The 14,641-nt window shown below is 34.9% G+C and overlaps 1 protein-coding gene across 1 annotated transcript in view; it reads left to right on the top strand.

Annotated features, from left to right (window-relative positions):
- Window positions 1-14,641, top strand: part of SEC23A (SEC23 homolog A, COPII component) — a 70,258-nt gene that overhangs the window by 20,160 nt on the left and 35,457 nt on the right. Inside the window, exons 6-13 of the mRNA XM_087859078.1 lie at window positions 654-711; window positions 917-1,003; window positions 2,140-2,376; window positions 5,063-5,142; window positions 6,306-6,450; window positions 8,160-8,318; window positions 9,395-9,510; window positions 13,060-13,183. Of these exons, the coding sequence (XP_087715204.1) occupies window positions 654-711; window positions 917-1,003; window positions 2,140-2,376; window positions 5,063-5,142; window positions 6,306-6,450; window positions 8,160-8,318; window positions 9,395-9,510; window positions 13,060-13,183 (1,006 nt within the window). The remainder of the gene's footprint in view (window positions 1-653; window positions 712-916; window positions 1,004-2,139; window positions 2,377-5,062; window positions 5,143-6,305; window positions 6,451-8,159; window positions 8,319-9,394; window positions 9,511-13,059; window positions 13,184-14,641) is intronic.

Genomic DNA, 14,641 nt, shown 5'->3' with positions numbered 1-14,641 from the left:
CCTACCTTGAAACTTGTGCAGCAGCTGTGTATTCTGCCTGGATTGCTCGGCCTGGATTGACTGGTTCCTTTTCATTTAGATCACATTTCAGTTGTTTATTTAAGAAGGCTTTCTTTTAAAATAGCCCTCCCAAACATATTCTTACACCCTGCTTTGTTATCTTTAATCTCTTATTATCACTATCTGAAAGTATCTTCTGTGTTTATGCATCTCCTTTTCTATTGTATGTCTTTCTGTTCTAGATTATAAACTCCACGAATAACAGGGACTTTTGATCCTTTGTTTACTGCTGTATCACCAGTACCTGGAATAATGGCTGGTACATATTAAGTATTCAATAAATATATTTTTGAATTAAATAAATGTTTTCTAGATCTGAGTGTAGAAGTTACTAAATCATTTGAAGAAAAAAGGGATTATCTTAATTTTATTGATATTTGCTACATATTAAAAGTTATGTTCATTTAGGTGAACTTGTATATGCTAAAAGTATGAATTAGATACTGGCAACATCTGAAAGTAATGGCTTTTAAAGATCACATTATTAATTTGAATGTTGTTCATGTTTCAGAAAGAAATTAGTTTTGCTGAAATTACGATCATTGTACAATTGAACTGAAACATGAGCTCTGTTTTATCTTTTCTTAAAACAGTCAGGTGGATTATCGAGCAAAACTCTGGGCTTGCAACTTTTGTTATCAAAGGAATCAGGTAAGAAAACCCCCAATGTAGATGTTAACGCTTTGGTACTGGTCTACATATGTAGAAAAATGCATATTTAAAAAAAGATGAAATAATTTTTCATATGAAAAATACTTTTTAATAACTAAATGATCAGAAAATTATTTGCAGTTTAGAATTTCATTACTCTTTCTGGCAAATAATTTGTTAAACATTTTTGTTTTTTTCTCCATAGTTTCCACCTACTTATGCTGGTATATCTGAACTGAATCAACCTGCTGAGCTTTTACCTCAGTTTTCTAGCATTGAATATGTAGTTCTGGTAAGAACATAAGAGTAAATCCTTAAGAAAGTTTTAAATGTCTAGTAATTTACTTTATACCAAAATAATTGTTTAGTTGAGATGACTTAAAGGGCATCATTCTTGGTTATCATATTGAATTGATGGAGCATTTAAGAGGTGAGAACTGTCCTTGTCAATTTGAACAAGGTAATTTCTCTGTTGTGGTTATTTAATGGGTGGCCAGGATATTGGGTGATGTGATGATGATACGCTATACTGAGTAGATCAATAAACAATTTTTCTAAGACTGGGTACTTCTATTTTAGACAGGTGTTTTTTTTTATTGTGCAAATATTGGACCATTTGCGGCACAATAAATAAAACGCTTGCTAAGTGGTGTTCCATATGATTTATATGCCATTTGTCTTCCTTTCCAGTAACTTAATTCAGAATATTTTTAACATTCCAACATTCCAACTTAGGAGAGCATTTAAAACTCAAATTTGAGACATACAGTTTTAATTTAATCAAACAGTTTCAATGTTGCTGTGTAGTTGGAAGGTTAGTTCAGAAATACGTAAGTCAATATGATGCTAGAACCTGATGGTATATCCCCAAGTCTAATTAATAAAGTTGCTCTGACTTTGGTCCTTGTTGAGAAAGTCTTTTTTCTTTCCTTTCTGAGTGCCTGTACATAGTTGTTTACATATTTAAGTATTAAAGCGATAATACGCTTTATGAATGTTGTAGAGAAAGCAGAATGTGGTTCACTTGATCCAGTAAGTAATTTGTCCAACCTACCTAGTTTCCAGTTCTCTTGCAGTCTGATTCAGGTTTAGATAATTATTTTATAAAAATTGCCTTATTTAGTTTTTAAGCTTTATAACTACTGTTTTAAGAGAAATAAATACTTGTTCTAGAAAATGAAACCTCATACAGTTAAAATCAAAAGCTTTGGAAACTATAAATAATGTTTTTAAATTTAATTTTTCTCTTGATATGTCCTAGATAGCTCTCTGTGCATGTATAACTTGTTTCATTTCTGAAATGACTTAAGATTTCATTGTATGAATGTACTGTAAATTATTTAATTAGTCTTCTAATTATTCTTGTATATTGTGCTGAGTGTTAATGCATTAACATTATTTTCTTATTATTGCAACATTTTTTAAAAGCGTGGTCCTCAGATGCCTTTGATATTCCTCTATGTGGTTGATACTTGCATGGAAGATGAAGATTTACAAGCCCTGAAAGAATCTATGCAGATGTCATTAAGTCTTTTACCACCTACAGCTTTGGTTGGACTTATTACTTTTGGGAGAATGGTACAGGTTCATGAACTTGGATGTGAGGGCATTTCAAAAAGCTATGTGTTCAGAGGAACGAAAGATCTGTCTGCCAAACAACTGCAGGTAAACAGGAATGGTAGTTTGAACCTTATCTGTGGGCATCACTCCATAAATGTTCTGGGTATAAGTTTGTAGAAAATATTTTTATGATGAATGACTAATTAAATTCTAACAAAGTCTTTTTTTTTTATTTTTTTTTATAATGATTTTTTATTATATTATGTTAGTCACCATACAGTACATCCCCACTAACAAAGTCTTTAAATTTAGTGTTGGTATCAGTTTTCTTTCATTTGCCTTAAATTGTTATTATACAGATTGAAGACCCCTCACTTTTAATGGGGAGACTGAAGGTATTTTGCTAGAGATTTGTCATGCTGAAGACTGAGGGAAAGCAACCACAGAATATTACGTTTTGTTTCTTGATCTCTCATTTAGGACCTAAACACTTTTATTATGTTTGGCAAGGAGAGTATTTTAAGGCTTGAGAGTTATTAATGTATGAACCAAGAGTATATATTTTTTCATACACTGGGACAACATTTTTATTTTGGGGGCAAATTGAAGCTTTTCTTCCAAGACGGGGAGTTCTGTGTGGCTTATTAGGATCATCTGGGGATATTTTTCAACATATTTTTTTTTTGCCTAGAGATTTTGCTAGAATATGTGCTTGTATTGGGAGATTGTTGAGAGGGTTAAGATTGTTCATGTAAGCATTTTGAAAAACTTTATAAGTGACTCTGCTACAACCCCCAGTTAAGAATAGTTAGCCTAGAAGATGATAGGTAAGTCTCGTATACAGTAGCCAGACATTAAGTCAGACTTTGGAGCATCCAGGTAGCCCAGAATGAAAAAGAAAAGAAGATTTTGAGAATGATTTTAAATGATTCTATTTTGAAGCTTGGCAGACTTGGGATAGTGGTGCTACAGTTAATTGAGGTTGAAAATAGTGGAGGAATTTGCAGCTTTGGTTGGGGAGCATAATGAACCGTGAATAAGATCGTGAATAGGATTTGAGGAAGTGAAGAAAATCAGAGTCTGTCCTTTCAAGAGGTTTGTTGAAGGTAAGGAAGGCAACAGTGTTATGTGTAGGAGGGAAAGAGACAAAAGAGGGTGAGTGAAAGCAAGAGCGAGGTGAGGTTTCAGAAGACGCTAGGGATTCCTTCAGGAGCACAGGAAGCAGAGTACCTTGAAGAGGGGATCATCTGTTTCTGTGAGACAGGAGAGAAAGTGGGCAAGTTTTAGTCTGTGCCTTAGTTTTTTTCATTTGTAGACGAGAGGTAATAATAGTATCTGCCTTACAGTGTGGTCATGAAAATTAAATGGTTTGTGCCTGTAAGTGTTTGCTGTTGTTATTTTTCAGCTGTAAATTTATTTAAAGTTTAATGTTACCTCTGATCGTAGAGTACATTTTACTTAAATTATATAATACATATGTAATACATAAAATACCTCCTTTTTTTGTAGCGGGCAATAAATGCCTACAAATTTTTTTCTCCATTAAAATGTTTTTATTTTCCTTCTCTATCCATTTTGTCGAAAAGAGCTTGGGTTTGCTCCCCCAAAGAGTCCTGGATTCAAATCTTAACTCTTCCATTTGTGCAGTCTTGGGTTGATCTCTTCGCTTGTTCTCTTATCCTCTGTGAAAAAGGATAAACACCTATTTTACAAAGTTATTATTAGTATTAAGTGAAATAATGTGAGAGTACTCAGAATAGTGTAAACTCTTACAGCGCTTTGTGGCAAAACCTGGGTTAATATCTTGCTTTGCCACTTACTAGTTGAGTAACCTTTGGCAAGTTACATAGCTTTTCTTAGTGTCAGTTTTCACTTACAAAGTAGGGATTAGGAAATCTACTTCATTATTGTTTTGTGAAGAAATAGTATATATAGTTTAGCACAGAATCTAACACATAGTAAGTTCTTAGTAAAAAGTTGGTTTTCCTGCTAGGAGTTTAGGAAATACTGTAGGATTAGTTCAGTATTTTTTTCTTTCCAAATATTTAGACTTTCTGATTTTCTGTTATATACTTTTACTCTATCACTTCATGACTAAGCATTTCTAAATTCAAGAAAACTTTAGTAAAATAATATTTTTATGTGTCTAGAGAGGAATTTTGTACACATTTAAAATTCAAAACAAAACTGACAATTTGGTTAGGCAGCAAGTCAAAAATTGAGAAAAATAGACATACGAGGTATGTGTACCTTATAACCCCTTTTATATGATTCCATGTATCTCTCCTGGGAAACATTTATTACAATTGCAATTTTATAATTTTTTAGCTAATGATCTTATTAACTGCTATTTATTTTACCAGATTTTAATTTCATAAGGTCTGGGACTGTATATATTTTTTTACCATTAGATGCCTGGCTGGCACACAGCAGATATTTGAAATATAGTTGCTCAAAGGGATGGATGAATATAAGTTAAGAAATACAGACATTCAAGTTACACAGTAACTTTTTGACTATTAATTAGAAATAAAGTATTTCTGAGCTAGTCTCCCTTTTGCTTCTTTAGCATCTTGTACTTTGCTCTCTTATGGTGACTATTTCATTGTATTGTTATTGTTTACCTGACAGTCTCCCCAGCTGGACCTTTTGCTTTCTGAGGAAAGAGACTTTATGTTCTTTGTTTTTGTGTTCCTAATACCTAGCACAGCACCTTGCACATGGTAAGTAGTAGTTGATACATCTTTGTAGGAGTAATTGAATGGATATCACAGAAATAATCTCTTTACAGGAAATGCTGGGACTCTCTAAAGTACCCGTTACTCAAGCAACACGTGGTCCTCAGGTACAGCAGCCACCTCCTTCCAATAGGTAATAATTCAATATGGCAAAGAGAATTTTACAATTTGTGCAGCTCTTTTAAGGATCCCCTTACCTTGAACATAGATATGCAGTGATACTATGTTAAATATTTTTAGGGATATAAATACATTGCATTAGTATACCTTCTAAAGAGTTGAGGCAGAATCATGTCACCAAAATAGTTGGTTTCTCATCATTATGGTGTTAAGGAGTTACTTTAGTTTTGATATATTCCTGATCTTCTATTTTTAAGTTCATAAAAACTTTAGTGGTTGAAGGCAGCCAAGCAAAAATAGGGACTGAAAAGCTTTTCATTTTGCTCCTTAGCCTTAGAGGTAGTTTTTTTCCCCCCTAAACTTACTAATCAGAGGTGGTATTACTAAAATTGAGTTGATGCGTCTTCTCATAATTATTTTAGTAGCCTTAAAACTTACTAGACTGGTAAATAAAAGATGCAGTCCTGAAGTAATACTTGGTGTGAGTGTTTCCCTTATGGCAGTTGTACTTAGACTGTGGTTCTGGACCAGTAGATAGCATCACCTGGGAACTTGTTTGAAATGCAAATTCTTGGGCCGTACCCCAGACCTACTGAAACAAAACTCTGCAGTCGGCAATCTGTTAAAATAAGCCCTCCCACCAGTTCTGATGTACACAAAAGTTAGAGAACCATTGGTCTGCCATGTATTCAAATTACTTTTCTCTATTTCTTTCTTTCTTTTTTTTTTTTAAAGATTTTATTTATTTATTTGACAGAGATAGAGACAGCCAGCGAAAGAAGGAACACAAGCAGGGGGAGCGGGAGAGGAAGAAGCAGGCTCACAGCTGAGGAGCCTGACGTGGGGCTCGATCCCGTAACGCCGGGATCACACCCTGAGCCGAAGGCAGGCGCTTAACCGCTGTGCCACCCAGCCGCCCCTTTCTTTTTCTTTTTTAAAGATTTTATTTATGAGAGAAAGAACGAACATGTGAGCAGGGAGGAGGAGCAGAGGGAGAGGGAGAAGCAGGCTCCCAGCGGAGGAGCCCGATGTGGGGCTCGATCCCAGGACCCTGGGATCATGCCCTGAGCCGAAGGCATACGCTTAATGAGCCACCCAGGCGCCCCGACAGTTTGTTTCTTAAACTCTTACCCATGGACATTTATAATGGACTTTTTATTTAATTTTGTTTTGCAGATTCTTGCAGCCAGTACAAAAAATAGACATGAATCTCACAGATCTTCTGGGAGAACTGCAGCGAGACCCTTGGCCTGTACCACAGGGAAAGAGACCTTTGCGTTCCTCTGGAGTGGCACTTTCCATAGCTGTGGGACTACTTGAGGTAGTGATGATAGCTTTGTTTGGGAACGTAAATGTGTATGTGTGTGTATCAATGATATGTACAAGGTAATGTTGAGTGAAAAATCAGGTCATTAGGACAGGAAGTGTATAATTATATTTAAAGTTTGATGTGCAGTATATCCTTTTGTGTAGAGAGGCGCCTGGAGGGGTGTTCGTCCAAATATTAGCAGTGGTAGGATAAGGGGAATTTTGCTTTTAAGTAGAATTTGAAAATTTTACACTGCACATATCTTAAGCTTAATAATTAGAAAAGAGAGTTTTAAAAAATGCTTTTTAAAAATGTGAAATGGTATCAAATTTACAGAAAAGTTGTAAAGAACTTTTTTCCTCTTGAACTATTTAAGATGCTGATACGTTCCCAACCCCTTGAATACTTGAGTTGTATTTCCTATAAATCAGGATATTTTCCTATGTAACCACAATACAGTTGTTAAAATCAGAGTATTAACACTGATATATTACTACCACCTGATTTTCAGACCTCATTCAAGTTTTGCTGGTTATTTTAATAATTTCATTTACAGAAAAGATGTAGTCAGAGACGTGTTTAGTGGTATGTCTATTTAGTCTCATTCAGTCGGGAACAGTTCCCCAGCTTTTCCTTTATTTTCATGAACTTGATGCTTTGGAAGATTCAGGCCAGTTATTTCATAGACTCTCTCAAATTAGGTTTGTTTTGATGTATCCTCACAATTAGGTTCAGGTCTTGCATTTTTGGCAGGAATATCATAGAAATAATGCTGTGTTCTCATTACACTCTATCAGGTGGCCCATGATTTTCATTTGCCCTATTCAAGGTGATATAATCACTACGATCACTTACTAAGATTGTGCCTGCAGGTTTCTCCACTGTAGAATTACTGTTATTTCCCCTCCTTTGTAATTAATAAACATTAGGTGGTGAGGATCTTTGAAACCATGCAAATATCCCATTTCTCATCAAAGTTTGAAGTTATTTATTTATTAATATCATTATGGAGTTTAAATCTCCTTCTCTATATGTATAGTTACTCTACTTTGTTCCATAGTAAGAAAAATTTATATAATCCTATTAGAAATGCTTTTATTTGCAATTTGCATAGTCAGTTACTGGACAAAAAATACAGAGCACATTTTTCATCTTACCTTGTAGCTTCAGAAAAGATATAATTGACATAACTTTTGTAATCCAATGTGTTTGGATTCCTCAACATTTCTGGTCTGCTGATAGAACTCTTATTTATTTATTTGTAAAATAATACCACTTTTTCTCATGTCTCTGGTACCTTGGGAGGAAGGATAGGTAGATTAGAGTACTTAGTCCATCATCTTGAACTAGAAACATAAGCTGTGCTTGTGTTTTAAACATAAAAAATCAAAAATAAAACAACAACAACAAAACAGAATTCACTCTTTCTCTACTCCTCCCAGTCTAGGATTAGGTAAGCAGGAGAAGCATCTTTGTTTATAGGGATCAGGTTTATAGATTATTTTAGAGTTGGGAAGGCCCTATTACTTAGGATAGGATTTCAAAAGAAGGGTGTTCAAACAAATACCTTGTTTTTAAATTTCATTTTAAATATTTGGTTATTTCTTGGAAAATATATGCTTTCCTGTTTTCTAGAAGGAATATATCAAAATTTACTTTTAGAAATGTATATCCTTGAATTTTCCTTTAAACTCTTTTGACAAGTTTCTTTTTTCCGATAGTGTACTTTTCCCAACACTGGTGCTCGTATCATGATGTTCATTGGTGGTCCAGCCACTCAGGGGCCTGGAATGGTGGTTGGAGATGAATTGAAGACACCTATAAGGTCATGGCATGACATTGAAAAAGACAATGCCAAATATGTTAAAAAGGGAACTAAGGTAATTCTGGTTTTTAAGCCTTTTTGCTTTAGTAGAAAAATTTATTTGATAGAAGAGGAAGAATACAAATACTTGATGGTAAGAAATCTGATATTGTGAAGTCTGATACTGTAAGTACTATTCAGAATTGGAGAAATAGTCTTTTTTTTTTCTTGATGATTTTTCTGGTTTTAAATATTTAAAGACTTAATAGAACCAATAGGTATCTCTTTAAAGATTATTCTAGAGAGAAGCTCTTTGTGCTTTTTAAAATATTCATTTTAAAGAATATCTTTCCTGCTTTGGAAAAATTTCTTGCATTTTCCAATTTTTCATTTCCAAGAGACTGTCTTGTAGCTAGGTATATTGTTCATAGCATGAATAGTCCATTTTCTTGTGAGTTGTTTTCTGTTCATGTTACCTAAATTTTATTTGGGTTTGTGGCAGTATGTTTTTACTTTTGACTATTGACTCCCTTGAATTGGTTCTGCTGTTAATGTCCTTTTTAAAAAAAAAAAAGACTCTCTGGAGTCCACAGTTTTAGCTTAGTTGTGCTGTATTATCTCTTTTCTTTTTGGTAGTCATTATAAATAATAATTTTAAAAGTGTGATTAATAACATAATTTTTGTCACTATTACTGGATGCTTTTTTCCTGCTACCTAATTTCCCTTTTGAGCTTCGAATTTTCATAGTTAGAGCTTCAAAAAGTGTTTTTTTATTTGTTTATCTAATACCTTTTGTTACTGTGTTTATATTTGATGTTTTTTTTACCTGGATGTGGATTTACTCAGGAAAAACTAGCAAGATGTTTGGTATGCCCTTTTCTCCAAGGTTAGCTTCATTTAGGAGTATATTTAGAAAGAATCCTTCAAAATGTAAAAGTATCAGGCTTCTAGAAGTTATTGTATCACTTTATGAGAAATTTTTTATTATAGAAAATTAAATTAGAACATACCACATTTAAGTTATTATGGATTATTCTTTTAGTATTTTTTAGGTTATTTTGATCTCTTTATGGGAAAAATGATTTATAGGATGGTTGAGTTTGTACATTACTTTGATTTGATTTGATTTGATTTAAAAAAATCTTTTGTAGCATTTTGAAGCATTGGCTAATCGAGCTGCTACTACTGGTCATGTTATTGATATCTATGCGTGTGCATTAGATCAGACAGGTCTCTTGGAGATGAAATGCTGTCCCAACCTCACTGGGTATGTATTTATAGTTCTTACAGTTTTTGCAATTATAGACTGATAATTACTGTTTACAAATATAAACCAATAATGACAGTTTAGGAAAAACAGTCATCATCCTGCCACTCCAGGACAACTGTTAACAGTTTTTGATACTCCTTTCAGTAAAGCTCACTTTAAATTTTTTCTAAAATTCAGTTATAAAGGCACAAGTTCTGTTTGAAAAGCTTGTCTTGATATCGTGCAGTCATTTTTTATTATTGTAGTAGCTTTTTGAGATACAATTCACACACCATAAAATTTCCCATTTAAAGCTTACAATTTAATGTTTTGTTTTTGGTATATTCATTCACAGGTTGAGCAACCATCACCAAATTTTGTTTTGTTTTTTTTTTTAAACATCTTATTTATTTTTTTATCTCTGAGAGAGAGGCAGAGAGAGAGAGACAGAGCCACAAGCAGGGGGAGCAGCAGGCAGAAGGAGAAGCAGGCTCCCTGCTGAGCAAGGAACCCCACTCGGGACTTAATCCCAGCCACGACCCTGGGATCACGACCCGAGCCAAAGGCAGACACCCGACCGACTAAGCCGCCCAGGTGGCCCTCCAAACTTCTTTAGAACCTTTACATTACCCCCGAAAGTAACTCTGTACCCATTAGCAGTCATTCCTCTTTCCTGCTTCCTTCTTCTCCCTTTCCCCCTCTCTCATCCTAGACCACTAATCTGCTCTTTCTTTATAGATTTGCCTGTTCTTGATCTTAGGGGGAAACCATTTCATCTTTTGCCAGTAAGTGCGATGTTAGCTGTGGGTTTTTGTAGATGTCTCTATCAGGTTGGATAATTTTCTGTCCTTAGTTGAGATTTTTTTCATGAAAGGGATTTGTAGCTAGAGTGGGGTGAGTGAGAAGGACAGATTGTGAGGGTCTTTTGACTATTGTAAGGGCTTCAGATTTTACTTTGAGTGAGATGGGAAGTCATTGGAGAGTTTTCAGTAGAGGAGTGATATGATCTGATGTAATCTTTTAAAGGGACCATCTGACTTCAGTTTTGTCTACCGTAGAGTCTGTATAGGGATACAGGAATACCAAGTGGTGGCTGAGAAGAGGTTGGATTTTGGATACAGGTAGAAGGTAGAAGATTTGCTGATAGATTGGATTTGGGGTTTGGGAGAACCAAAGAGAGTGTACTGAAAGGATTGCCCTTTATTGAAATGGGTAAGACTGGAAAGAAGAGTATTTGGGGAGAAGATTGGGAGTTCAGTTCTGAAAATGTTTGGTTTAAGATGCCATTTGACATCCATGAGGAAGTGTTGAGTAGGCAGTCGGATATTACAATGTAGAGTGCAGGAGATAGGTCTGGGCCAGAGATAAAAATGTGGGAGCTGGGGCGCCTGGGTGGCGCAGTTGTTAAGTGTCTGCCTTCGGCTCAGAGTGTGATTCCAGTACTCTGGGATCGAGCCGCACGTCGGGCTCCTCCGCTAGGAGCCTACTTCTTCCTCTCCCACTCCCCCTGCTTGTGTTCCCTCTCTCGCTGGCTGTCTCTCTCTGTCAAATAAATAAATAAAATCTTTAAAAAAAAAATGTGGGAGCTGTCAGAATTTTTTTTTTAATAGTAATAATAATGGAGAAGATTGCAAGTTTTTGCAATTTGACACTGCAAAGATCATTGGTGACCTTCCTAAGAGGAGTGAAAGTTGACTTAGAGTGAACTAGAAAAATAAGAGGGGATTGTAAACAGCTGGTATAGATTACAACTTTCCAAACCTTCACATATGCAGATCAGCTGGGTATCTTGTTAAAGTACAGGTTCTGGGTTTACTGTGCGTGGGGTGGGACTTGGAATTCTGCTTTTCATATAAGATCCTTGGACCAAGGGCCACACTGAGTAGTAAGGGCATAGACAGCTCTCTCAGAGAGGTTTGCTGTAAAAGGGAACCGATAAGTGAGGTGGTATAAGTTGTCCTTAGTGCGCATTACCAGGTGTAGCGATCACATAGGTCATCATAAATGACAGGTTTGTGAAAGTAGAAAGTCTGAAAGAATTTACATACTACTGTTAGAATTAATATGTTAAGTTGTCTAGACTTCTAGATCAAGGTCCGCATACAAAATTCAACTATATTTTTGTATACTGGTGACATAGAGAAAACAACATTTACAAAGATATAACATAGGGGTGCCTACATGGCTCAGTCAGTTAAGTGTCTGCCTTTGGCTCGTGATTCCCCTCCTGTCGGGCTCCCTGCTCAGTGGGGAGTCTGCTTCTTCCTCTCCATCTGCCTCTCCCCCAACTTGTACTCTCTTTCTCAAATAAATAAATAACATAATAAATAAATAACATAAGAGTTTCACAGTATCAGAAGTAAAATTCCCATCAATTAATTATGCCATATCAGTATTAATCTTTTGCATATTTTAATTTTTGATTGTATTTTGTTTAAAAGCTACTTAAAATATTTTAAAAATATGAGCAAATATATGTAAATATTTGTATGCATGTGAGTGTATGGGTGTATGTATCCCCTTTTTGTAAGAGCAGCAGAAAATTCTACACATCTTTACCCACTTTGCATTTTTCACTTATACCCTAGAAAGTGGTCTATATCAGTATTTTCCCTCATTGTGTGGATGTACCATATTTTATTCAACTAGTCTCGAGTAGATGATCATCTGGATTGTTTCCAATCTTTTATTACTAGAAATAGTGAATACCCTGCATATATTCTGCTGGTTTTTGTTTTTGTTTTCCAGAATATCTTTGGGATACATTCCCAATAGTGGGTTGGCTAGATTAGAGAGAACACACATAGGTAATTTTGTTAGATATTGTCAAGTTCCCCTGCATTCAGGTTGCATCGTTTTGTACTCCCATCTGTGTTTCCACAGCCTCATCAACAGAATATGTTGTCAGACTGTGATTTTTGCTGATCTGTTAGAACAAAATGGTATCTCAGAATTGTTTTTATTTGACAGTTAATGTTTTTTAAAACGTAAAAAAAAAATTAAAATAGGCATATGCTTACTGAAAAAAATCAAGCACATAAGTGCTTGAAGTGAAAATGGTCTTTCCGTCTCCTGTTCTCATTCACTGGATGTGACCTGTTAAGTTTGATGTGATATACACGGAGACAGTTCATGCAAATATATACATACACAGGTATATATTTGTTTTTAAGATTGAGAATGTGTGCCGTAAACTGTCATCATCTTCACCAGGATGGAGAACCAGGTCACTGGGATGGGAGAGATGTATTTGCTACTGTGTACCATTTTGTGCCTTTTGAATTTTGTAATGTGTGGCTGTATTATCTATTTATAAAAGAATTTTAGTAAATTACTGAGGACAAATGCAAGTATTAGGGGCACTCAGATACCCTCAGGATTGAGATTATTTGTGGGGTAAAGATAGTCTCATATATTTGAGTTTTAAAAATTAATGGAGATATAGCACATTTTGGAAAATATCTTTAAAATTTGTTGATAGTATTGAGAGGTAATTTACTTTTCTGGTTTTAATACATGGACCCAATACTTGTGTCACATACATTTTTTTTTGTTCTTTCCATGCAGAGGATACATGGTAATGGGTGACTCTTTCAACACTTCCTTATTCAAACAGACTTTTCAAAGAGTCTTTACCAAAGATATGCATGGACAGTTTAAAATGGGCTTTGGTGGTACATTAGAAATAAAGGTAAGAGCCAAAACTTGACATGTATGGTATGTTATCAAGAGAAATTTGTAGGCTTGACTGTTAATTTAAAATATCATTAATCAAATTCAATATATGCTTTTAAAGTAGTGATTGTTTTATATTGAAAACCAGAATTAGAGATTTTACCAGAAAAATGTGTCATGATTAAATGTACATGAAATTTTACTTGAGCATTTCCAAATAATTGTTAGAAAAGAAGATACAAAAAGGTAAAATTTCATTTAACTCTTCTTCAATGTGCTTTATCTTTTTAGTGTTGTATTTGCTATTGTTAATGCTAGATTTTATTAATTGTAGGAATTAGTCTCTAACTTAAGAGAAACCTGTTCTATTCCATTTGGATAATCAGTAACAGTTTTATGGTTGGTGGGTTGTTGATATTACTCACTTCTATCATTCACTTCAAATTTGGATTTAAAAAATCCAAAGGCTTGGGGTCACCAGGGTGGCACAGTTGGTTGGGCATCCGACTCTTGGTTTTGGCTCAGGTTGTGGGATCAAGCCCTGTGTTGGGCTCAAGGCTCAGAGGGGAGTCTGTCTGAGATTCTCTCTCACCATCTCCCTCTGTCCTTCCCCTCTCTGCTCTCTCTCTAAAATAAATAAATCTTTAAACAAAACAAAAAAACCAAAGGCTTAGTGTTAGTTACAAGTGTATTACAAACATATCGATTTTGAATTTCCATTAAATATTTCTTGCTAATCTTTTTATTTTATTGAATGCTTGCTCTGTGTCCAGCATTAAGCAGGGAAATTATAGAGATCTCAAGTGACATATAAGGCGCAGGTTTTCTTAAGAAGAAACTTAGCCTTGGGGACCTGGTTGGCTCAGTCGGTAGAGCATGCTGCTCTTGATCTCAGGGTCATGAGTTCAAGCTCCACCTTGGGCGTGAAGCCTACTTAAAAAAAGAAAAAGAAACTTAGTTTTGATAGAAAGATAAGATTAACACTTGTGATAGAGTGAAATAACATAAAAGTCCTATAAAGATTTAGGGAAAAAACATGAATGTATGCAGTATATAACTTATTCTTCATGATAAATGGTTTTATAGTGACTTAATGGTGGTTTTGAAAGATGGCAGAATTTCAATTGGTTGAGAACACATTTTAGTTAGGATCCCATGTGAGGAGAGGTAAAGAAGTGAGAATCAGCATGGTATATTTGGGGAAACTTCCCAGTGAGAGTGAATGGTTTTTATTGCAGTGTAAGGGAAGTAGTTTTAATTATGTGGTTGGTTGTAGTTTGGAGATGCATGTCTAGGCAGAAGAAGCCATTGTAAATTAAAGAAGAACAGTGTTTCAGGTAAAATTTGTCTGACCATGGTATTCAGTTTGTCAGGATAACGAGTCTCAAGAAAAGTGAATTAGGCTTTCTATTTTTTTTTTAAAGATTTTATTTATTTATTTGATGGAAAGAGTGAGCACAAGCAGGGGGAGTGG

The sequence above is a fragment of the Ursus americanus genome, chromosome 35 (assembly GCF_024610735.1).
Source record: "Ursus americanus isolate L20-20 chromosome 35, mUrsAme1.1.p, whole genome shotgun sequence".
Taxonomy (NCBI): Eukaryota; Metazoa; Chordata; class Mammalia; order Carnivora; family Ursidae; genus Ursus; species Ursus americanus.
This window is presented reverse-complemented; position numbering and strand designations above follow the sequence as displayed.